The following is a 26,864-nucleotide window of genomic DNA, read 5'->3' as shown; positions in this document are numbered from 1 at the left end:
AATGGTTTGATTACTTCGTCTGTGCTATCACTAGGGGGGATCTAAAATCATCTTGTTGATTTATCCTTGAAACCTAACATGATTCCGAATGTTTGCTTACGGCTGTCAATGTTCTCTGTATGTAGAATTTCATCAAAATACAACTTCTTTTATTATTATTATTATTATTATTATTATTATTATTATTATGGTTCCTTATATAGCGCAAATACTATAACATATCTATATTCATATGCGCTTTACATGATGAAGAATAAAACAATAATAAGTAGAATTTAAAGACAATACAAATCAAGTTAAATTAAGTTAATAAAAATAGTGGATAGAAACATTTTTGGTAGAAACATTGTTTTGCTTCGTAGATAAAAATAAAAAAAAACCTAAATAATATAAAAAGTTACAAAATTTATCTTCAGCTTCATGGGCATGACGAAATCATTCTATATGAGGATATATGGTTTTAACCTGGCGATGCAGATAATATTCAATTTTGTGACCATCAATTGATCAGTGATCATTAATTGATCAAAGAATATCTATTGATCAGTGACTATCTATTGATCAATGACTATCTATTGATCAGTGACTATCAATTGATCAATGACCATCAATTGATCAGTAACCATCAATGATCAATGACTATCAATTGATCAATGACTATCAATTGATCAATGACTATCAATTGATTAGTGACTATCTATTGATCACTGACTATCAACTGATCACTGACTACCAACTGATCATTGAATATCAATTCATCATGGACTATCAATTGATCAGTGAACATCGATTGATCAGTGACCATCAATTGATCAGTAACCATCAATGATCAATGACTATCAATTGATCAGTGAACATCGATTGATCAGTGACCATCAATTGATCAGTAACCATCAATGATCAATGACTATCAATTGATCATTGACTATCAATTGATCAGTAACTGTCAATTGATCAGTAACCATCAAGTGATCAGTGACTATCAATTGATCATTGATTATCAATTGTAATTATGTCCTACTCTGCGAATGATAAACATATATCCATTTTGATTTAACCATATCGATTTTAAATTGTAATAATAGAAAATTGTGCTGGAAGACACACCAATTTGATATTAATCACTGACATTTTGCTGAAGGTAAGACAACAATATAGGTCCAAATATAAAACAATTCGTCACAACTTTTCACCAGAGTTAATTGGCGAGCAAATTATTACTCCATCATTCGATCTCCTGTCCATTTGGTTTTATTTGTATGTAAAATACCAATGGAAATTGTTCAAAGGTATCGAATTTCCTTTCATCATTCAAAATGAAACTTGAGCTACTGAACCGAAAAAAAGGTATAGGGGATTTTAGTATTCAATGTTATCCAATCAGAGGAAAGAATACTTAAAGCTAAAAGTAACATGTTTGAATTAAATTTGTCATAAATTGAATATCACAGGATTTGTGATGTCACAGACACTGATTCACGTCTATTTTTAAATTTTTTATTGGGGTAGGGGAGGAGGGGACCATAGGTTCCTTACCTTAGAGTCTGCTTCAACGAGCACAGGGTCACGCCCTCTCCTATATGGATCCTCTACTATGGTATTAATTATTTGCGGCACTGTATATGACCTCTGCATACCTAAAAGTGTTACTTATCTATATAACACATATTTGACCAGGACCATTAGTACAAATTTACTTAAACAACTTCAAAACATATACTCCAACAAAAGTTACAACTTCAGGGGAAACGGGAGAAAATCTTTGTCAGGTATATATGTTTGTCCAATAGTCAACAGGTTGTGGTAGTGACTCTTCGTCATAATGTCATTGAGCTAACGAATTAGAAAAAGAAAAAACGAAACATGGAATGATAAGTTAAAACAAAGAAAAAAGAATGTTGGGTACATTGGCCCTACGGGGGGTAATCTACGGGGGGGGGGCGGGGTTATTGTGGACAGGTTCTTAGCTGAGGTGGGCCTACATTTATAAACCATAGTCCTCTATTATCAGAGATGTGTTTGTCCCTTTCGTTACATAAAATCCGATTGTTATATAAGCTACCCCGACAAAGTCAATTACGTTCAGTGCATGTATACCTTGACATTTCACCCGTTTTATAAAGGGAAAGGTCGAATTTTTCCACAAAAACATAAACTGCAGTTGGGATGCACAGGCACTGTAGTGTCTGCTTCTTCGTCGCTATCCTTTTTTTAATTGTCTCCTTTTTTATTTTCTTTATGGGCGTGTCAAATGGAAAAATTTCTGATTCGTGGAGGAATCATGTCGCCATCGTGGTGTTTTAGTAACTTGACAAATCCTTGCCCAACTCAAACACATGTGAACAACAGCTGGATTCCTTTTACCCTTTCCTTCCCTGATTATTTCACTGAATTCTTCTGGTCTCGACTCGACGCTTGTTTTTCGTAAACCGTGAAAAGAAGTTTACAGATAGACAAAGAAAAAATGGTTCCTTATTTTAACGCATCGATGCTGCGAGATGAATTAGATGCACTAGAAGAAAATGTCGACGACTTCTTCATAGCTATCTGCGGAATCGTGATTTATTGTAAGTATTTGGCCATTTTTAAATTAATTCTACTTCTAAATTCATAAGAAGTCCTCTTATTTCATCAGAAATTTCGATCATAAAAGTCCTTAATTAAGTGCATTACATTGAACACATTTCGTTCCTATATTCGTGACTTCCTTTTTTTCTTGTTTTGTTTACTCGGTTCGGTGAAAAAGAAGTAATTTGCATCGTCAAAGGATGGTATTTTAGCGACCAATGCATAATCACATCCAACCCACCCACCCCCCTACCCGACCGCCCTTCCCTTTCCACACCTATTTCTCAACCGAATCCCAGTTATTGTGTTGTCGATTTTATTGAAAGATGAATACAAAATAAATGTTTACAAAAAAAGTGTCAGAAACCACAAGTCTGGTTTTTTTCTCGTTTCGTTAAGTTCAACTCCCAATGCCTTTGTGCGTCTCAAATGCGATATTTACTTATTTCTGAATTCCTGAAATGAGATTATTTAAGCGGGTAATTCCTTCTTTTCTCTTTTCTTCTTACTTATCCTCTGTATTCTTTCGTTTATTGTTTTTGTAAAGGGGGACTACTCGTAAAAGCTCTGCTTCTTCAGTACTCCTCTACCTCGTTGTAATTTAATTATTCACCATTGTATTTATAATTATGTGGAAATAAATCAAACTCAAATGCATTGAATGGAGTTTTTGCAAATTGTCGATTCTTTGTTACTCTCAACGACGTCCTTCTTTGGCCAGGATACCCAAAATTTCATTTGTGTAAATATGTTTATCTAATCGAAAACACTTCTTCACTATAATTGCGTAGATCTCTCTAACACGAATCCTACCTACTAAACGTTAGGCAATATGTTGTCGCGTAATCTGTATAACAGAAAAATGTACATAGATCAAATATTGTTGCCAGTTTACTGTAAATAATATTGTTGCCAATTTACTGTAAATAATGGAAATCAAAGGAAAATTCAGAACCGTTAGAAACTTTGTCCACCTGTTCCTTTTAAGCAGAATATAAAATTCTAGGATTAATCTCCACTATCTATATTAATATCTCATGAATCTGTAATAATTTCATATATAAGATCTAATACAGGGTTTCCCTAACTTAACCCCCCCCCCCCACCTACGAACCCCCTGTGGATGTCAGAGTTGTCCACGAACCCCAACTTTTCGAGACACGATCTGAGTCATTGTTATACTATAATACGCATAACAGTGCTTCGTAAATATCAAGTTCATAGTGTAATATTTTAATGGAAACAAAAACAAGAGATGAACAAATATTTATTTGGAAATTCAAGATCAGATCACGAATTGTATCACGCGTCGATCACCCATCACACACGATGAGACGGATGCTCCTGTTTTTTAGCGCATGCACGGTACGGTATTCAGGGGCGTATCCAGGATTTTCTAACCCGGGGGCGCGAATTACTAAGCGGAGCGCCACCATCGGTTGGCGCGCAGCGTACAAGAAAATTTCTGGTTTGATACCCACCAGATCATCGGAAATGACACTAATCGGGCTTGAAAATGAGCAACCAGATGTACACTTTTGCCTGAGAACCAAGTATTTCCCAATAGTTTTTTCCCCATCCATAACCTTTTTGAAGATTGTCACCAGTCACACATCATCCTGTGGATCATTGCTTTTTGTAGGTGATTCTACGTCGCGGTCCACAATACCCGACAGCCCCACTTTTGAAGGTTTTAAGCCCATTTTTTGTTCAGAATTTCAAGGTTCACATTTCTCGTGATTAAACTCACTTCAAAACATACCCATAATGTTGCAAAAAAATTCATCTATGGACAACCAATATAGAAAAACCTCCTTGAACCCCTAACAGACTGGTCAAAATTGCACGAGTAGAGGGAAGTATGATGAAGAATGTTGGTGAGGAAATTTTCGAAAATTCAGACACAGTTAATTTATTGGTGTACAAATATTGAAACCTCCTATAACGGCTGTTATAAAACTTGGTTGAAGGAAATGAAAGAAATAGCAGATATTTCCGAAACCGAACACTACACACATAGGTCAAGGAGGCGGGGGGGGGGTGGGGGCCTAACGAAATATTTCTTTCTGAAAATTCGGGCAATATGCCGAGAATTTTTCGGGCACCTATACTGAAAGAAAAATACATTGCAATGATGTAGCCAAAGGAAATGAATAGTTTAAAAATGATCTCCATGGTAATTAATATAAAGTTCTAAGCTTGGCCGACTAATTCGCCATTACTAATGTAAAAGAGAGTTTTGACATAATTGGACCGCCATGCTTTTTTCCATCTACATCGGACAATTCGTTGTTTATATGGCATGCGATGTAATAACCGATGCTTGTTTATATGATATTGACATTAACATGTTGAACGCGCGCGGAGCGCGCGAAAATGTTGGTTATATTTTTCGGGCAATTCGTTACAGCTCCCCAAATCATATTGGGCTCCTTCGCCTTTGACTACACACATAGACAGTTTTGAGGCTGTTCATCCAGGAAAGCCATTTTCATGCTCACTGATATGATGTGATATCTGCTGTTTGCTTTACAAATTCGAACAGGCGCGTAGCGAATAATTTGTCAAGGGAGGGGCGAAGCCTGTATGCAAACTATCTAAGCGTAGCGCCACCACGAGTTGGCGCGAAGCGTACAAGAAAATTTTGGCCGAAAATGCCTCCCAGATCGCTGGAAATGACACTTCCCATGCCTTGTAAGTTGCATCTAAGCATTTTCTATTTCAAATTTACTATCGATATCATAAAAAAGAATATGCTCGGGGGGGGGGGGGCGGCGGTAGCCCCATTCCCGAAATACGTCATGTTCCCCGACGACTCGGTCGAGTTCGAGACCAGCCACAGTTGGTTTCATAGCACAATTGTTTAAGGCGTCCATACACACACACGCGTTATGATAGACCATATATAGTATATATATATAGATACATTAGTGAGAGAGGAAAAATGGAAACGTCAAAAATGGAGTTGTCGGTGTAAAGGGTAGGGTGAGGCGCACGCCCCTTCCGAAATCCTCGATCCGTCACTGGCTACCCGCTGTAATGATGTCACTGTTCCTCTTTCTCTTCCCGGTGTCTTGGCGTTTATCTTCTACTCCCTCCTTTTCTCCTTTTTCTCTCCTTCTTCTTTTCCCTCCCTTCCCTTCCTCTCCTCTTCCTCTTTTCCCCCTCTTTTTTCCTCTTGTCCCCTCTTTTTTCTTCTCTTTTTTTTCTCTCCTCTTTTTCTAACCCGGGGGGGCGCGCGCCCCCAACGCCCCCCTGGATACGCGCCTGGTATTACTATGGCAACATATGCGTACGGAACGCGAAAAGAGTTTGTCGATATAGGTACGACTTTTGTAAACATTACTAAATTATAAGATATATCAGGTTTTAGTTTAGCAAAAAGTACTCTAGTTTTGACTTTCAGAAACGTTCTCACGAACCCCCTGGGATGGACTCACACGCCCCTGGGGGTTCATGCACCCCAGTTAGGGAACCCCTGATCTAATGTAACAGAAAACATTGTCGTACATTTCATTTTATCATCATCCAAATGTTTCTCGTTTTCTTTGCTTTGTTTAACTTGTTTTTCTGAAAGAAAAACAAAATTTGACTAAAAATTGCCCTTGATAACAATCTTAATTTTAAGATCATATTAATGTTGCTACTGGGAGGGAGAGCCTGGAGGGTTCTCTATACTCTTAAATGCTTACGATAACCTTTTTCCCTACCCTACCCTCCCTTCCCATCTAATCTAACTTTATATTACCCAAAATGATAAGCTTGTCCATAAGACAGCATTTGCCCTTTAAGCTACGCAAAACACTAGATTAAACATTAGTCATAAGACAGCCTTCAGAATTTCTCTCAGTCTACCTATAAATGCATTTCTACAATAAGAAGCTTTTGGAAGCGATCAATACCTTCCCTCTTTATGATGATCAAATCAAAATCAAATCTCAAATCCTCTCTTGACAAGTGGACTTCGTAAACTTGGAGGCGATTTAAGTTCAGATCTTGCAGAGGGAGGGGTCCCTAGTTTAGGAACCTCGGTTGACTAGGTCGCTTGTGACTGAAACTCCGTTTACTTTTGGGGAACAAATCGGCCCCCTCCCCCACCCAGTGAAATCTGCTTGGTACTTGTTAATTGTTTCCCTTCCATTTGCAATAATTTGCGGCTTGTCTATTTTACCTCCTTTTCCACTTTTATTCCGTGTTTTTACTCCCACCATCCAACAGGAGCTTGATAGGGCTTGCAATGAATCTAAATCCGGGCTTTTCAGTTCCATCAGATTTGTATTCACTGCAGGCGGGGAGCTTTACAGTGCAAACACAGAGTGAAATACGTGACGTCACTTCCAGGTTCACTCTCCTCGCGTGTCATGCGCTTCAGGCGAGATTTGCGTTGCAGACATAATGAGAGAAAATGTGACGTCATATCCATAAAAACACACTTTTCACTAGGTGTAGGAGCAACTGTCAAATTACATTACAATTACATCGCATATATAAGCACCCCGCAGTTTGGCCCTGTATTGTGCACACCCCGTTCGATTGTTAAACAATTCAAAATCCACCCTGCCCAGTTTGCACCTTTCTTAGCCTTAACTATGCTCCCCTCCCCCCCCCCCCCCTCCGATTTGACCAACTTCCGTTAATCCTACAAAGGGACACACAATCGATGCGTCTATAATATAACCCTTTGTCTGCCTACATTGTGACGGCAAAGATCTTACCTCCAACTTTAGTAACAGGCGCCTATATTCATGGAGTGTGGTGTTTCCTCCCCCCCCCCCCCCGCCGCCGCCTCCTCCTTGTTTCAACCCTTCACCAAAACTAAAAGTAGTTATTACCACAACATTGCGTGTAGACCTAGTTACGGTCCTAATTCATACCCTAAATTAAACCCCAGGGGGGACTTTTTCACGTCTTAACTTTGTTTTGTTTTTCTGTCATACATTTTTATTGTCTTGTTCTTTTTGTTTTTTTTAGTTCAAGGTAATACTCCAAAAATCAAATGTTTCCCATACCTAAGATGGTTATAAGTTTCTCATTTCATTTATATAGATCAAGTCCTATATTCTATACTTCATTTGAACATGACCTGCTTTGAAGTCTCACGCAAGTATGAGAATTTTACCAGCTAGTTTGTTGATTTAACTTTTCGTCAGTCCGTGCGTGTATTTAAAGGAATTATGCATCCCAAAATGCCTTCACCGGGAAACGTTATATAATTTGACAGAAGATGACCGATTAAAAACAAAGAATCTGTCCATCGCAAAGTGTAAATAAAAATAAATAAGCGAAAATAAATTCAAGAAAAGTGATTATTTTTTAGGGGGGGGGGGGTTGGGGGTAACTCGCGAAACGCTAAATGAATATTAAAAAAGAAAAAAACAAGTCGAGTCACACTTGAGCAAAAACAAGACTACGTAATACTTGGGCTTGTGCAACATTGAGCTTGTGTAATATGACGTATCAGGCATGACATGAGCGTGATAGGAAAAGAGGTTCCCCCCAAGAGAGTTCGATAGACAATGATAGAAAATAATGTTTTTTTTTTCCTTGAAACGTTTTATACCCCCTCTTTGATCACGTCTTACAGCAGGTGAGAGGATATCCCCCTATAGAGTTGATTGAAGGAATTACGAATACTACCACCCTCAACCTACCAGTACTTCAAAGGTGATTGCTATAACAAGCAATGTCAAGCAATGACAAATGCCAATATAGTAGTTATAATAGTTATAATACGGTAAGCTATTAAGCAGTACCAATGTTTTCATTCCCTTTTTAAGCGACGAGCTGTCAAAAAGAGAGAAAAATAAATAAATCTTCGTACTTTACCTAGAAGTTAAAGTTATACTGTTATATTCTTTCGGTATATAAAGTTAAGATCATATTTTTTTTCGTGCTCTGACGTTATAATGATGTAAGCGATAACGTGAGTTATGAAGAAGGGAAAGTAATAAGAAAAATTAAAACACATTTGTGTTGGTAATTTGTCTAAATCGTTAACTTGTTTTCAAAGAGGTAAATGAACCTTTGAGACAGAAATCAGAAGAAGTGTCCGCGAGTTACGTCATATTTAAAGTGATAACGGCTGCGGTGCTAATTTCGGTTCATATCTCCTTACGAAAAACGCTTCATTCACATTTAAAAATGGCGCATGACTTTTGATCAACGATATAATGTATATGGTCAAAAAAAGAAAAGCTCGGCGTCAAAGGATGGTATTAGGCAGTAGGGTTCACTTGACGTTTCGCAGTCCGAGGAAAGGTTCTGAAATGTGTCTATATAGATAATCCATTTTTCAAGTTACATAGCTTTAAAATAGACTTAATCCATGGAAACTCTCTCTTAAAGCTACATAAATTTAATAATGACGTCAGTTCATCAATTCAGAACAAAATGTTAATATTCATACATTGTTTCATAACCTTTAATAACATGTTTTTTTTCTTCAACTTTGCATGAACAATATCAACATGATATTGAACGCCACTTGTCCTTGACAAATTTGTAATCATTGTAAATTTGTAACCAAATTTAATAACATGTTAGTTTAGCCCACAAAGTTATAGTTCTTTCTCTTTATTGAACTTGGTGCTGCTGCTGAGGGACTAACCAAAAATGGTCTGTCTGCTAGGCTAAACATACCAGTCGTTTTAATTGATATACTTCACGCAATCCGGACCAACGGCATTTTTTTTTAAATTTATTTTTTTATTATTATTATTATTGTTATTATTATTATTATTTCTAGCCATCAAAATATCTTTAAGTTACTTTTATGAGTTAAATCATTCTTAACAGCATTTAAGGAATTGTTTAGTGAAATTTAGACCCAGTCCTTTTAGGTCATATCATTGTTTGTCTTTGTATTGCACTAAGCCTTTCCGTGTGATGAATTTTAGTTTCTGTGATAAAGTGCTTGAACTGTTGGCCAGGCCTACTAGAAATCCCTAATCCTAACCTGAATCGTACGATGAAAAATACCCAAACTAGGATTGTCCATATACCCAATTGACTGCCACTAGAAAGTTCCTTTAAATGTTGCCGGTTAGCAATTCATTCTTTTACTTCCGATCTCACTATACCATGTGACTTTGCATGGAGTTTGCTTTATACAACAACTCCATGCATATCTCACTTGTTATACCAAGCATATATGCCTATAGTTATTATTTAGAGTAATCCAGATTTACATGAAGCACACATAATATGTTTTTAATTTACTTCACGACTACGTAAGCGCGATCACTATTCATTCAACTTGCTTCACAAATGTTTCGTTAAAACAAAATAGAGAAAAATAAATCTCTTTTTTTTTTGTTAAATGTCATTTCCTGACTATGCAACTTTAATTTACTTTGCACGCAGTATAATTCAAAGAAAGAAGAATGTTCCTATCAGACCTGAGAGGTTTATGTAATTTTGACAAAAAGGAAAACCCAGTCAAAACCACCTGTCGACATTCCGGATCATTTGTCTGGTATCCCTTAGTGAAATGTCAAGAGGTCAAATAATGTTAGCTAATGTGAACATTCTCAGTCCCCAACGAGCGAACTAATGAGCCCAGAGAGCAATTTTCTTGTAGCCCCGCCCCAAAAATTTGGCCGGCCAGACGTATGAAATTGTGCGAAACTGCTTGCGACCTATAACCCCCCCCCCCCCCACCTTGGTTGAAATGTTTGAATATTGCATAAGAAGGAATCACCAGCCACATGACGCGGTAAGTTGAGTCTCTTAACATTTATGTTTCGTAATAAAACAGTAAAAAGTTCTATTTTGGTCATACTTTCTGACAAAGCTCCATTAAATTTGGCGCATTTTTTCATGGCTCCAAAAAGTGCCGATTAAATTTGCCGTGAACTTGACTTCGTTACAGGAGAAAAATGTACAGTTTTGGTATAATTGGCTATAGATGAGACTATGCTCTTTTCATTGCTACCAAATTAAATTAATTTTTTTTATTGTATTTATGTACTTTATAACTATTTGACCAAACTGTCTTGCCATTCCTGGACTTGCCTTTCATTTAAACATTCCTCCCAACTACTTTATCTCAAATCTTTTCACAGTGTTTAAAAGCTTGTTTATGAAGTGCTTGTGCCATCACTTGCCACTATTTTGGGTTATATCTTTACTATTTTCTGACAGTTTTACTTCTCAAAGTTTTATGTATTATGAACAAGAAATAAATAAAGAGACCAAAAACAAAGTGTTGTCATTCTGGAAAAAAAAAATGTTCTCTGACCAAAAAATCGTGTTGTCAGAATAGCATCCACTGTCTTTTCAGTGTGCGAACTAGAGCTTTATATGGGCATTTTTACCAAACGGCCGTCTCGTGTGTCATATTTAGTTGCCTGTTGTGTGGTGCTGAACAGCTTAGGTCAGTTTTCAACCAAGTTCCACCCCAACCCAAAATCCTATCGTATCAGCACTGTGCCTGCATACCATAATTGATTATACCTGCCATTTGGTATGTTTAATGACCCAGTTGTTCATTTTTTTCCCCCGAGACCATGTACTCTTGATTTTAATGTTACTCTGTCGGAGTCTGCCCACCTGTAGTAGCTTGTCATTGTACATACATGACTCACCCATGGATCATGAACTTATAGATTTACTTTGTGACCCAATTTTTGTGTGGGAGCATTGTGGTACTTATATTGAATTGGTATGGAGGAAGAATTGGAGTGGTGGATCTCTGTGGCTATGACAACTGTATATAACAGCACAATTATTCTTTCAAATTCACTGAAAGGCTCAGACACCATATCACCCGGGGTTTCCATCCCCCAAACAATGGCTATAGCTTTTGGTTTAAAATAGTTGGGGGTCGGCGATTTCTTAGAAGAACTGTCACCTACGGAAGTGGTTTGCGAATTTTAGGAATTATATTCCATAAGGAAACCACATATCCTATGTACAATAAAAACAAAAACAAAACGAATTAACCTGGAATATAAGAAAAAGAAGACTTTGTTGCCCTTTTGCAAATGTCGAGTGGATTACAAGCCGATTCTGTGTTCAAGATGTGTTTTGTTGTGTGTACCATTAAATGATTATTCCCGCAACAGATATTGTAGCACTTAAAAGAAAAACACATTCCACACTGTTTGTTGAACACCCCCATGTCGATATCTTGTCCCTATTACTCGAGATATGGTTGCTAGGATGTAACCTATTTTGACTGGCTAAACCATCTCTTACTCCGAGAAAGTGGATCACAGTGGGTAGTCCGTGTTGTCATCACGGTGGGTGCTGTTCCAAAAAGTTTTACATGCGTATTATATAATTTTTAATGAGTTATCCTTGAAACCTGATACACTTGGAATTTCTGCTCCACTCTCAAAAGCTCTCTGCAGTAGAAGTTCATCAAAATGCAGCTTTTGTTTTTTGAGAGTTTTGGTGTAAAGTGGTGTTAGCTATTGGTGCTGGTGACTTGGTGGTGTTGGGGAGTCTTGCTGAAACTAAAGTTACTGCTTTACGATCTCTGCCATGGAGAACACAAATGGATTGAAATATGTTTGCAATCAATAAATTGAGCTCATAGCAATTTCATAGTCAATGTAGGGATGTGGACCAACCGATCATCTTTGCCAATCATAGTTTAGAAGCGGTAATCTTTAATTCGAATTCGACAGGAGATAACACAATATAATAAAAATATAAATACAAAAATAATACAATTATGCGAAGTGTTAGCTTGACTATAGTCCAATATTTTTTTTTTTTTTTTTTTGGGGGTGGGTCTCACAATGAAGCAGGAAAATAAGACATAGCGAAATAATGAGAGGAAAAATCATGTTATTATTTGCATGTGATTAATATTTTATTAGCATGTTATCTATGACAACGAAAGGTTTGAGAGTCATTTTATGGAATACTTATTGGTAGTTTTAATTGACGTGATAATTTGGATGGAATTCATATTTCATTCAACCAGAGCATACCGATCGAGTTGATCAACAATTATCTCTTTTTCGGGCCAAATACTAGTCCTCAAGTATTAAACTCCAAAAGTCACAAAGTAGGATTAATATTCGGCATAACTTTTTTTCTAACAGGGTTGTGAATGAGTGGAACGGTTTGCCTGAGAAAGTTGTACTTGAAAGTAGTGTGAATGGGTTTAAGAATGCTTTGGACAAGCATTTTAAGCATTGTAATCGGGTCTGAGTGTTTTTGTCTTCAGTTTTTTTCTCTCCTATAGGGTCCTTGATGGGGACTTGAGTGTCCCTCCTGATCCTTTTTTTCTACTAAACTAAACTAAACTAAACTCATTAATACTTCCAAAAACCTGTATAGTGTAAGTATAAATTGATGAGTCGAGGTTAAAGGGTACAACGCCACGAGAATGAGTACAAAGCCCTGAGTTAAAGTACGAGTACACGGGATGTGTTTTCTTCGAGTATGAGTATACTAGTACAAAGTCTCGAGTACCACTATAAAGCCCTGAGGACGAGAGGGAGTACACAGAATGTGCTTTCTTCCAGTATGAGTATACTAGTAAAAAGTCTCGAGTACCACTACAAAGCCCCGAGGACGAGAGGGAGTACACGGAATGTGCTTTCTTCCAGTATGAGTATACTAGTAAAAAGTCTCGAGTACCACTACAAAGCCCCGAGGACGAGAGGGAGTACACGGAATATGCTTTCTCCGAGTATGAGTAAAAGTATAAAGTCTCGAGTACCACTACCAAGCCCCGAGGACGAGAGGGAGTACACGGAATATGCTTTCTCCGAGTATGAGTAAAAGTATAAAGTCTCGAGTACCACTACATAGCCCTGAGGACGAGAGGGAGGACACGGAATGTGCTTTCTTCCAGTATGAGTATACTAGTAAAAAGTCTCGAGTACCACTACCAAGCCCCGAGGACGAGAGGGAGTACACGGAATGTGCTTTCTCCGAGTATGAGTACAAGTATAAAGTCTCGAGTACCAATACAAAGCCCCGAGGACGAGAGGGAGTACACGGAATATGCTTTCTCCGAGTATGAGTACTATTACAGTCTCGAGTAAATGCACGTTCAAATGTTCTCGAGTACGGACTGAAGAACTACAAGTCTGTTTCCAAATATAGAATCAAATTGGTGTCAATACTTAACTGTTCTATTGTAGTACAATTTCTTCATTTTCAAATATTATTCCCCCCCCCCCCTCAACCTTGACCACTCATGACCTCCTCCGCCCGCGTTTAAGAGCGCATGAATATGCGAATATTGTAGTACGGTAATTCTCAATAAAGTTGATAATATAAGGATGTGCTTACCGCATAACAATCATTATTCTTTTTCTTCCTCCAGTTATGCAGGTCGGCTTTGCTTTCCTGGAAGCTGGATCAGTTCGCAAGAAGAATACAACTAATATTCTGTTAATGGTGCTTCTCGATGGATGTAAGTCACCTCATCTGTCCTTATGGAAGGGGGGGGGGGTGGGGAGAAGATATGGTAGGGTAAGGTAAGGTAAGGTTGGGGGCATACGGAGAGAAGGTATGGATGTAACCAGTTGTAAACTTTATAGTGTTCACTTTTCCAGTGGCTTAGTACGCCAACAGTGAGCTAATATGTACAATGTCTGTTCGAAGTTATAGTGGTATTTTAAGGGGAGGTGCATGGGCGGGTTGTGGGGGTGGGAAGGCTGGTTTGCTTCCACCTAGACGCAATTGAAGGATATCACAAAGTCGTAGCAAATTATTTATAAACAATGATGCAGTTGGAGGGGAGATGCAATGTGGGTTCATACAGGTGATAATGACCTTGGGTACGATTAGTAAGGGCACAGGTATGTACTTGTTAGATGTATAGTATACAGTAGTCTTGTCCCAGGCTTGGTGTACTGTTGTATGTTGCAATTAATGTTTGTATTTTCTTTGTCATCATTCATGGAGAGAGCGTGGTGGCCAATTGGCTAAGGCGTCGGACTCGTGATCCAAGGATTGCTGGTTCGATTCCTGCACTAGTTCATTACGTTGTGTCCTTGGGCAAGATGCTTTATCTCTATTGCCTCTCTCCACCCAGGGGTTAAATGGGTACCTGTGAGGTAACTTGTCATTGGGCGCAGTATATAACTGCTGCCGACTGGAGGGATTGTCTCTGGGACAGGTTATCATTGACCAGGGGTAATATAACGTCTGTAAAGCGCTTTGAGACCTATCGCTGGTATAAAGCGATATATAAAAAGCAAATATTATTATTCATGTTGGTATCTGTTTTCTCTTCAGTTTTCGGATGTATCACCTACTGGGCTGTCGGGTACGCCTTCGCTTTCGGAGAGCCGTCTAATCCCTTCATCGGCCATGGCTACTTCTTCTTCTCACGAATGTCTGACCACAAACTTACTCATTTCTTTTTCCAATTCGTATTCGCCGCAACGGCTGTTACAATTGTCAGTGGTGCTTTGGCCGAGCGAGTAGCGTTTGAAGCTTACATCATCTATTCCATTGTTATCACAGGTAAACTTAATTTGTGCCTATAAGGTTAACCTTGAAACTTAATATATTATTTAATAAATACCGGTAACATTGACCTTGTTTTTAACTTTTACATTTCTCTTTTATTTTTACAGTTCTCTTTTACTTTCATTTTTACTGATTTTTGTCAGATTGTCGACATTCCGATTTCTTTCCCTTCACATTTGGCATCTATGGTTTTTATAACATGCTGTATCTTTCTAATTTAAATTTATTGAGTTTCTTACAAAAATATTTTATTGTTTAACTCCCTATGTAATTGGCAGGATTTATTTATCCTGTGGTCAGCCACTGGGTATGGGCAGATGATGGATGGCTTTTGAAAGGCCCAGGACCAGGCCCAGGACCAGACTACATTAGTTACCAGGTAACGTAGTGTGACGCAGTCGGTCATCTTATTTGTCGCCCTCAATTATTGTAAGGCTAATTATTGTCACTAACCCACACAGTGACGTATGTTCCTTCAGTCACGTGGCGTTTCTGCTGTTCGAACACATTTGGACTGTCGGACTCAGTCTTTGCTCCCAATCTGAATCGCTTGATTCGTCAGTAGCGTTAGTTCCGATCATTGTGATCGTTAGTTCGTATTTGTGTTGTCTCCTTGTAGTCTGTCTGTATCTTCATCATCGTCATCGTAATCATCATCGTCGTCACCATCGAATATTAGGTTGCCCAAATTTTAACCACCATTACCATCATCGTCGTCGTCGTAATCGTCATCGTCATCATCGTCGTCGTCGTCGTCATCGTCGTCGTCATCGTCATTGTCATCATCATCATCATCATCATCATCATCATCATCATCATCATCATCATCATCATCATCATCATCATCATCATCATCATCATCATCATCATCATCATCATCATCATCATCATCATCATCATCATCATCATCATCATCATCATCATCATCATCATCATCATCATCATCATCATCATCATCATCATCATCATCATCATCATCATCATCATCATCATCATCATCATCATCATCATCATCATCATCATCATCATCATCATCATCATCATCATCATCATCATCATCATCATCATCATCATCATCATCATCATCATCATCATCATCATCATCATCATCATCATCATCATCATCATCATCATCATCATCATCATCATCATCATCATCATCATTATCATCACCATCACCATCACCATCACCATCACCATCACCATCACCATCACCATCACCATCACCATCACCATCACCATCACCACCACCACTATCACTATCACTATCACTATCACTATCACTATCACTATCACTATCACTATCACCATCACAATCACCATCATATATCGTATGAATTAAAATACTTTCTTTAATACTTTATGAAAAGAACAAGATGTGGTGGAATATTCGGTGACAAATCATATTCTACCAGCGAAGATTGAAATGAACTATATAAACGAAGATTACATATCTGTGTATATTGAGATTGCGAGGTAATCGTAGCATTCCAACTTAAAATAACTAACGTCTTCGTGAACTGATTGCAAACGTTTCTCTTCTTCTCTTTTTTTGGCACAAAGAAAAAAGAAAAGAGGCTAAAATCAATATCAAAATAATTTGCTTTGTGCGCGTATTTTCTGTTTTGCTGCTTTCAGGACTTTTCTGGATCCAGTGTAGTCCATATGGTTGGCGGGATCGCTGCTTTGGTCGGCTGTAAGATTCTTGGACCACGAATTGGTCGTTTTAATGATGATGGTTCACCCAACGATATCAACGGCCATTCCATCCCTGTAAGTCAGATGAATGCAATAGTATCCTAGAAGCCTGTAATAATGTAAACTTAGTCTGTGAGATCATTTCAATGTTATGAACTAAATTCGTTGCTTTTGTACACAATAAATATAAAAGAAAAAAGAGTAAGTTTTACAAGTTACAGAAGTGTAACCGAAATAATGAGACAATGATTCATGAGCACAAACTGGGTATCTGCAGTTCCTCGCCCTACCCCCCACCCCTACACCCCCTCCCGCCCCACACAACAGCCCGTCCTCATTTTATTTGCTGAGTAAAGCCACTGTGTACATGATACTCTCTACAATCTAACATTGAAACCTTAACGGGTGATTTTCAGGCATAATTTTATACTGTAGCTAAACCAAATCCATGTAAAAGAAATACTTATATAAAGTTCTTCCGGTCTTATACAAGATAGCCAGTTGTAACATTTGTTCATTCCTTGGAGTGCTTCTTTAAGGACAAATTTCTGTTAACGTCGACTTCTCGGTGCAGGAAGTAATATTTGAATGTTTATAAATTCTAATAATTCGGCCAAATTTTGTCCTTTTAATCTGCATATATGAACAATAGGGCACTGTTTATACTGTGAGTTTATCACCACTTTCTCTTGACGAAAAAAATGGAATGAATCGAAAAAAGTGTAATATGAGGCTATAAAACTCTTGTTTTCCTATTGAAGTTTGTGTTGCATCAGAGGAAGTGACCTTAACGGTCTTCTTGTTAGACTAAGTAGTCCAGCCAATTTAATTGTCTCATGTGTTTAAAGTGTCATTCCTCAAAAACTTATACGTGGTACAGAGGAAAACAACCAGCACTGATAACAGTGTTTCCACCTTTAGCAGGTCACAACAAAAGAAAATCATTTTGGCGGGGGATTAAAGTCACCATTTAATAATGGCGTAACTTGAATATGACGTCATTTGCTCATCTTTACAGTTTGTGGCTCTTGGTGGCCTTGTTCTGTTCTTTGGCTTCCTCGCTTTTAATGGCGGTTCTCAAGTCTCCATATCTCAACCAGGTGACGGTGTGGCGGTATCTGCGGCTATTGTCAATACCATCATCAGTGGGTCTTTCGGAGCATTGTCGACGATGTTACTCGTCAAGTATTTACTTCCGGTCCGGAAGTGGAGTATCATCTTAATCATTAATGGTGGTTTGACCTCTATGGTGAGTCGTTTGGCCTCTAAAAAGGGTTTTTAACTTTGCTATAGTCTTCAGTGATGTATAAGGTAAAATTTCAGAGTCTTCTACGACCTCTTCGCCGAGGACTGGTCAGGCGTTATCGCTCGCCCCTCCAACCCCCCCCCCCCCCATGATGTAAGGTAACATTTCAGAGTCTTCTACGACCTCTTCGCCGAGGACTGGTCAGGCTTTATCGCTTGCCCTCTACCAACCCCCTCCCCCCCCCCCCATCATGTAAGGTACAATTTCAGAGTCTTCTTAATGCAAATTTTATCTTAAAGGAAGTGGCGTCATAACATTGTTGAATTTGGTTGCGTAAAGTTTCACCAGAAATCACGTGGTTTGGCTATAATTTTATAATAGGGTCGCAGTAAAGTCTTGATGTCTCAGGAAGGATTTAGAGAATGTATTTCAATCGATTGGTTGATAACACCCGTTCAGTATGGTTTAAAGCTACTAGTTAATAAGAATGTTTGAATTGTCTATTTCTCTTATAAGGTGGCAATTTGCGCGGGGTGTAACAGCGCGTACGCATGGGGCGCAGCTGTGATTGGATGTCTGGGATCGTTGACTTATCTGGGTGTTAGTGCTCTGGTACTCAAACTGAATATTGACGATCCCGTAGATGCCGTCGGTGGTGAGTATGGCGTCATGCTTTAAACATGTGAATGATGGTGGCTGGGCTTGGCTCATGCCGTCACTGGAGACACCGGAAACGCTATGTAACCCCGAGATATAATTCCGCGACATTGCGGATTCAAACAGCTGTAGGTAATTTATCATTATTTTACCGGACAGCGTAAATATGTGATGAAGTGTCGAGATAAAAAGCAAAGTATCGAAAAACATCGTTACCATGGAAATGTGCATCGACATCATGCTAAATCGGCTACATTCACTTATGCACTGATCGTTAAATTGTTACTTGGAAACGATTCGTACGATTATTAGCAAACCAATAATGAAAGCGGGGGAAAAAAATTCAACAGTTGACACCCTCCCCGCCACATCATCAAAAAACAAATTCAATAAACTTAATAAATTTAATTGTTACTTAAGCAGGAATAGGTAGGAGAAAAGCACAAGCGATGGCGACGACGGCGCCAATAACGACGCCGACGACGACGACTATTATTATTAATATTATTGTTATTATTATTAGTATTGTATCGCATTTCCGTGAGAAATATATGTATATATGTAGACGTGATGGGATGCAGTATATTGCAGCACGTTGTTATTTAAGTGATGATTCACACTACACGGGGGACCTGCTACATATGACGACATTTTCCCGCCATGCATTTGCCTCTCCCAAACACGATACTGAAGAGAGGGCGATATACAAATATATAAACTGCTCCTCGCAAGCCTACGGTGCTTAAAATTTCCCTTAATATCCCGCAGAGTATTAGAATCACATGTACTTCCCTTCCATTCGTACATTTCAATATGCAACAGAGCAAAAACCAAATCCAACTTGGCGGCAACATATCGAGAGAAAAAAATCTGCTGTTATTTTCTGACACTTTTCTTGAAGAAAAACACGGATTGATATCGACTCAATGTAGCATGCAAATGTAAGAAATATTTATGAAAACATGAAAATAAACAGAAATACACAATCGCACCCTACCCCGTCCCCACCCCTATCATCTGTAGTGTACTTCCTAACCTACGCTAACCGCCAAGGGCGGCGGAAGCACTTTTAATCGGGGGGGGGGGGGCACCGACGTCGAAGGGCACTTTGCAGAAATTTTATTGGACTGATGCAGCCTGATATTTAGTACCCTTTATAACTCTTATTGTATTATCTTATTTGCGTATACACATCACTCCATCAACGCCCCCCCCCCCACCCTAAAGGAAAAAATGCATACTAGCACTGCAATATCCAATGTGCAAATTGGGAAACAAGGAACAAGTTTTCTTTCGAGACAAAATGAGATGAAATCATTATAAAGTCCCTGCACACGCGATTGATGCATGCATGAAAGCAAATGAAATATGTCAAAATACGAAAGGATGGGATAGGTTATGGGATATTAAAACTATACTCATTATTCATAGTAGGCTATAAATGGCTTCTGCTTATTAAAAAGTTACAATATAATATAGCAATGCATTTAGGAAATGCATTAGAATTTTGTTTTTGAAATTGAATATGCATAATGGCACTCACCAGAATGTTAGAAGCAGTTGCGGAGCTAGGGGTATTGATCAGGGGGTCGAGAATGGTCTGTCTGTATGGGCGCTTTCGACACTATCTAAGCGGAGCGCCACCACCGGTTGGCGCGAAGCGTACAGAAATTTTATGAGTCAAGATACTCCCTAGATCGCCGGAAATGACCCTTTCCGGGCCTTGCTAATTTGCATATAAACGAAGAATAAATAGGTGTCATCGCCATTTTGTCAGAAAATTACACCAACAAAACGTGACAAATGTCAATAGGTAAATGAGAGCGCAATTAAAAAGTCAATAATCGCGAATAAGTGAAAAGTGGTAACAAGCTGAAAAGGGCACAAGCAGTCCATTTGAGTCTGTCAGGGGGGCATCCGCCCCCTGACTGTATGGACGCTCCGTCACTGGTTACAAACCTTGTGGTAGTAAACATTTAAAACTTCCCGAAATATTTCATTCGACGTGGGTTTCGCTTTGTAAACTCTTTAGCGATGTCCCGTATAACTAATCCGTCCGTTCTTGCTTTATGGATATGAAGCATTAGCATATTTTTATACCGTTTTTCACCAATTGTGCTCCGCAAGTATGTCTTCATCCGGCGTTGTACGGAGAAGGATTTCTCTCCGGAGGCTGCGCTCATTGGTGCCAGTAGGTATAAGTGTATTAGGCAGAGAACATTCGGAATAGCCAGGCGAATGTCATTGTGGTCAGACAGGAGAGATACTAACAATTTTTTCCATTCGATATAGCTTTGAGTTTGACCCACAGAAATTCATAGTTCTAAATTAGGATTAGATCTCTTACTGAAATATCGCTGACCTAATAAGGTGATCAAGAGTACAACTTTTATGTAGAAAAAGGGCACATTTTTAACCTGAGGAAAAGAGGGGGCACGTGCCCCTGTGCCCCCCCCCCCCCGATTCCGCCGCCCTTGGTTGCAACTATAGCCAGTAATTGTCTTTGATACAACTGTAGCAAATGTTTATCGAAAAGGCTGTTTTGGAACTTGGAACGCCGATCGTGACAACAACAGGCAACAAAGTGCTGCAGCTCTATACATATAAAGTCTGTTAATCAACGATAGGCCCGGGCCTATGGTGCTACATACTGGCTACGCCCCTGATATTTCTAAATTAGGATTAGATCTCTTACTGAAATATCGCTGACCTAATAATGTGATCAAGGGTACAATTTTTATGTAGAGAAAGGGCACATTTTTAACCTGAGGAAAAGTGGGGGGGGCACGTGCCCCCTGTGCCCCCCGGTTCCGCCGCCCTTGCTAACCGCATATTTCTGTAAGTTATTACTTATGTTCCTTATCTTGCTTATGTTCTTTATGATACTTACATGAAAATATTTGGGACAGCGCCGTAAGATCATGTTTGTCAAAATTGACTGATTTTGCTAATTTTTTGTGTAATACAAATATTTCGAACGAGATGCGATCAATAATTCTACATGCAACTTTTAATGTGTTTTCCTCTTCTTTTTTTTTTTTGCTTTTGTATTGCTTTCATACAGTACATCTAGGTGGTGGTACTTTAGGAGTTTTGACTGCGCCATTATTTTCTGAAGTACAGGGAGTGTTTGTTGTGTGGACCGCCGAATCAGTCCTGGTAATTATAATGTACCGTAGTTCATGCTAGCTTATGCATTTCATTAAATCTAGTAATCTCAACAACAACAAAAAGAGACTAAAAGATAAAACTGCATTGTTAATTCAAAAACCACAACCAATGTTAAATTCCTTCCTTGCAATTATTTCAGTTATCCTCAGTATCAGTGGCGTCCCCAGGGGTTGTGTGGTGCCCTCTTGGTTACCCCTCCCTCAATAATACTTGCCATGTAAAAAAACAGTAAGGAAGATACACAAATTTTGATTTCCACTGACCATAATTTGCTTGCTTCTAACTCCAACAGTTGCCAATATAACATAGTCTGATTAAAGTTCTGGAAATGATGGAAACTGCAAATATTCACCTCCCGGAGGGGCTTTTTGACTGGGGTCTGGTCCCACGCTGTAGTGGCGTCGTGCTCCTTCTCCGTATATACATTTGTAAAAATATTAACAAGAATCGTGATCGGAAAAAACAGTCCCATAAAGTCCCATAGAGAACAGATTAGTTATTATAAAGAACTTCTTTAAACTGCTTTAAATCAATCTGACTTCGTTTCCAAGACTTGAGCAAGTCCAAAACAAGGACTTACCAACCCACCCGGCCCCATGCCATATTTGTTTTAGTTGGTAGTAATCCATAACTACAGCCAAGCTTGAAATGTTTGTTATTTCTGTTATTGGTAAGGTTCCTCAGTGTAAGAGGTGAAAGGAATCGAGAGAAATAAAATAATAGATTTAAAAAAAGAAACTTTAAATAGCAAAGAAGAATCAGATCAAAGGCATATGAAGAAAACGACTCTGCTCATCTCAATGTTTACATATCTCTCTTTTTAAATGTCTATATTCCGACAAAGTTGATTGTGGATTACTATTGGTTGCCTGCAGTTATCGCGGCTTGATGCGCTTGGTCCCTGTGTCATGTTATTTTGGTTTTTATTTCTACAGGGCTGGTTGTGGAATGCTCTGGGTTGCCTGACTATCGCTGCTTGGTGTACTGGTCTCTGCATCATTCTGTTCGGAAGCCTCCAACTCCTCAATATATTTCGCGTCGATCCTGAAATCGAAGCAATGGGTATTTTGATTTTTCTTATTTACACGTAAAACTCTAAGTTGTACAGTTTACAGTTAATCGCGTCAGTGTGTCACAAATGAAACAGCATTAAGTATTATTGTTTCAATCGTTGTTAGAATGTCGCTATATGTTGTGACTTTAGCGTACTAATCTTTAATGCATTGTATTTAATTGTTGTATAGCGCCACATATATTGCCGTTGCATCTGAATAAAGACATCGTGTATTTGTCGAGAATCTGTTTACTCGTTTTCGTTTTCCGTCTGGACAGACTGGGAGAAAGGGCACTCTCCCCACCCCCTCCCCCCCCCATCGGGAAGCCAAAGAATGAAAAGAAAAGAAAAACATCCTGAAACCTGTGCTCTCTCTCGTTAGATCTTAATTTTGACTGTTAATCGGTTAAGAAATCCCTGCCATTTGCAAATATTATGATAAAGATTCCTACTGTACAGTACATGAATAAACATCATGTATATACGGTACAACCAAAACAGTCGAATATCCATCAATATCGCTTCAAGACCTTTAAAAAAATCAAACTAAAGACACCACTTTGTATCTGTAAGCAACCCTCCCTTTTTTGTACCCTCCCTTTTACGAACATTTCTCGACTAACCCATTTTAAGTCCCCCCCCCTTCCCCCCTCAGCCCAACACGAGAAAGGTGCTCCGATGTGACAACGGTAACAACTTACTTTAAAACTGTCTTGACTATATAATGGTATAGTCTTAACACGTGCTTATTCTAGCAATTCCAAGAGCTTGTTCAACTTGACCGTTGCAATAACTAGTCTTGTCCAAGGATATGACGGTTGTAAGTAACCTGTGGAATGGGAAAAATAACATTTTCTTTTTCTATATCCAAAAAAAAGGGACACTGAAATCAAGAATAAATTTCACAAGTAAAAGATCTATCAAGCACCAATGCCTTTTCAAGGTATACAACTTATTTTTAAAACTAATTGTTAAACCATGGTAAACTTTATGTCCAAGCCTGACGAGAGAAGAGTAAGTTAGGAATACAGACCGGTTGCTCATGGTCACTTTAGTCGGCACACAAACAATGATGAGGTACTGGCAATATGGGATAAAGAATATTGTCAACTCTCATTTCATGATATACTACAGAAAAAAAAGGAAGAGTACAGAAAAAGGGAGGGGGGGGGGACTTAATTGTCTCTAGGACCAGACCTGGCTTTTCCTTGCCTTTGCGTGTGTCTTACAATAACCTCCCATTGTCGACCACAACAGTTATTATTACATCATCCATAGGTCTTGATCTGACCCTGCATGGAGAGCCTGCTTACCCTCATCAGCAAAAATCATTGGATGACTTAAACATTGACGGTAAGTACATTGCTTGTCGTACTGATGACGTCATAATGACGTGTCTATGACGTCATCATTGATTTCAGTACTGGATTTGAAATCAGGATGAAGGAGACGTTGAACGTATAATAACTCTCCCAAAGACACCCGCCATACATACGTCATTGTAACGTGTTTACGACCATCTTTCTGACTCGTCACGCATGATGTTAGAAACCATTCCCTGATTTAAACATACATCATATTTAGACGTTGCGGTAGGGGCGGGTGGGGGGGGGGTTAGGACATTGTAGATGTTGTCAGAGAACATGATCATAAGGGAATATTTAACATTATGAGATCATTTAGTAAGATTTCATCAATCATTTTGATATTATTCCTAACTTATGATTAACAACTCGAATTCTAAACCAACCAGATATTTTCACTCACAATTCCTGCAGTTGTTGTACATACATATATATATATATATATATATATATATATATATACAACTATCATAAGTCACTAATGATCGCCAACGATTGTTTATTTTGATTGCAAAGATCGATTTCAATGTTCTTCCTTGTTGAGTATTTTTTTAATTTTGTATTTCTTGTTAATATTTTCTTTCCATCTTCAAGAAAATTCAAACGTACAAGTGATACATATGAAGGGATCACCAGGGAAACAAGAGACAGACGTAGTCGTTTAAATCAGGTTTGCTGGAACACACTGATCTCACTGAGTTGAAAGCAAAACGGCAAGAATGACGAAAGCTGTTCTTTACATATGGACGATATGGAAACTAATGAAGATTATATTTCTTACGCTCATCCTAACCAATACGTTAATTATGTAATACTAGTCCCCTTATAAAGTGTCTCCAAGGTTAATACACTCATTGGGGGAGGGGAGATGGCGGTGCGGGGGGGGGGGGGGGGGGCGAAGGGTTGTAGTTTGCGCCTCTTCAAAAACCACATTGGCCGTTAAATCAACTGACGCAGGATTGCTTTGTGTGGCTATATAGTGCATATAATGCAAATACTATTCAAGCGCGTGAGTCGGTGGGCCCAGATGGGAGTGGGGGGGGGGTGGTCGGGGACCTTCAAGGATCTCACCTCTCCCCGTTCCTCCATGATCCCATCTCCTCATTTTATTGAACTGAATGAAGGAATTAAATCCTTTTTGTACTGTCAATGAGAGTAGGCCTACTTTATCGTTTATCCGAGTATTTCTCGGGCCCCTATATGCATTTATATATACATTTATACATATATCGCCTCAGTTACTCCCCCTACACAAAAACAAAAGAACAATGGGTCCCTGGGATTGGTCCCTACATTTACTCAAAGATCCCATGTATTCCATAGGTGATGTTCCCAAATTTTACTTTTGGCCCACTCTTGCAATTATGCAATTTATTTCTGGAAAATATACATAGTTTCTAAGATATTTAGTAAAGATATCTTTCAATGTAATTATGCAACTTGCAGATGTTGGCGTCTTGAGTTTGTCCTTTTTTTGTCATTAATATACGAAATTGCTAAGTTGTTAAGTATCCAAACGATATTACCATGTAACTGTGCAAGTACGCCGGCGTCTCCCAGTCATGAGATCCCCGGTTCGATTCCCCGCCAACAGCAATGTGTGTCGTCTGGCAAGGGTGTTGTTCAATAACAACTTCCCGACATGGACGTTAAATGAATGTGTGCCGAGAGATTGGCTTCGGTCAGCTTGCGAGTCTACAAGCCTCCATGGCTTCTTTCGCGAGTTCCTGCTTGCGGGAAGATCACATATACATACATACATACATACAGTATGCAGATGATGACATCTATAGCTTTACCTTGTGTGTTATCGTAGCTACGAACTTTCGCTTTTAAATAATTTTAATTTTATTAATACTATATTATATTTTAATAATATTAACACAGGGTTGTGTTTAATTGCACAAACTGTAACAACGAAGGCAATGAGTACGGATTTGTCAATGAGGACATAAAGTTATAACAGCCTATATATTTTAAATCGTACCGCTGAGGATCGGATGTTGTCGGAAGTTGTAGGGAGGTCCCTTGAGTTGAACTTGAAAAAATTGTTCTCAGAGTTAAATATAATATTCACTTTAGTGTGCATACTTGTGTGACCCTATTAGAGCACTGATAACAGTTTCACCGTACCTGCTGTGGTGAATCAGAATACATGTTAAGATATATTTTAACACATATTACTGTTGATCTACTTTATCAGTTTACACAGTACTTACTGTATTGAATACGATAATCGGTTGATGGACCGAATGGCGCCTGCGCTTCCAGTTTGTGACTTTATTATAAACAGCTATAAACAGCTCCATGATTACACACCTATCGTCCCCGTTTTCGCGTAGTGGCGAATATGCACTTTTGGCGAAATTGAGTTAAATATTGTTCTTACCTATTTCGAGGGTGAAGAATCGGTTGAGCCGGGTTAGAAGTTTTATGAACTGTCTATTTTATTCTTTTTTTCTGACTCATTTCTGACGCATGTCCACCTAAGGCCCACTCTCGTTTTTACATACTGACGAATACTTTAGTCATCAGTACAACCACTCAGTAACACAATTTGTCTAAGGTCCATACATCTAACTGCCATTTGAAAACACCCAGGATTATGGGAAGGTACTATTTTTATTATTTCCACCTTTAATTGCTTAATGCAGCATTTCAT

The 26,864-nt window shown here is 38.7% G+C and overlaps 1 protein-coding gene across 1 annotated transcript; it reads left to right on the top strand.

Moving 5' to 3' along the window:
* The first annotated feature begins 1,980 nt into the window (after positions 1-1,980).
* LOC139969825 (putative ammonium transporter 1) lies at positions 1,981-26,374 on the top strand. Its single transcript, XM_071975121.1, has 11 exons — positions 1,981-2,567; positions 13,859-13,948; positions 14,776-15,006; positions 15,291-15,391; positions 16,651-16,785; positions 17,729-17,959; positions 18,473-18,611; positions 21,678-21,772; positions 22,720-22,846; positions 24,117-24,191; positions 24,797-26,374. Exons 1-11 carry the CDS (start codon positions 2,465-2,467, stop codon positions 24,865-24,867), a joined length of 1,398 nt encoding a protein of 465 aa, XP_071831222.1. The 5' UTR covers positions 1,981-2,464; the 3' UTR covers positions 24,868-26,374.
* Positions 26,375-26,864: the final 490 nt, after the last annotated feature.

Source organism: Apostichopus japonicus, chromosome 7 (genome assembly GCF_037975245.1).
Source record: "Apostichopus japonicus isolate 1M-3 chromosome 7, ASM3797524v1, whole genome shotgun sequence".
Taxonomy (NCBI): Eukaryota; Metazoa; Echinodermata; class Holothuroidea; order Aspidochirotida; family Stichopodidae; genus Apostichopus; species Apostichopus japonicus.
Note: the sequence above shows the minus strand (reverse complement) of the source record. Positions and strands in the feature narration are given on the sequence as shown.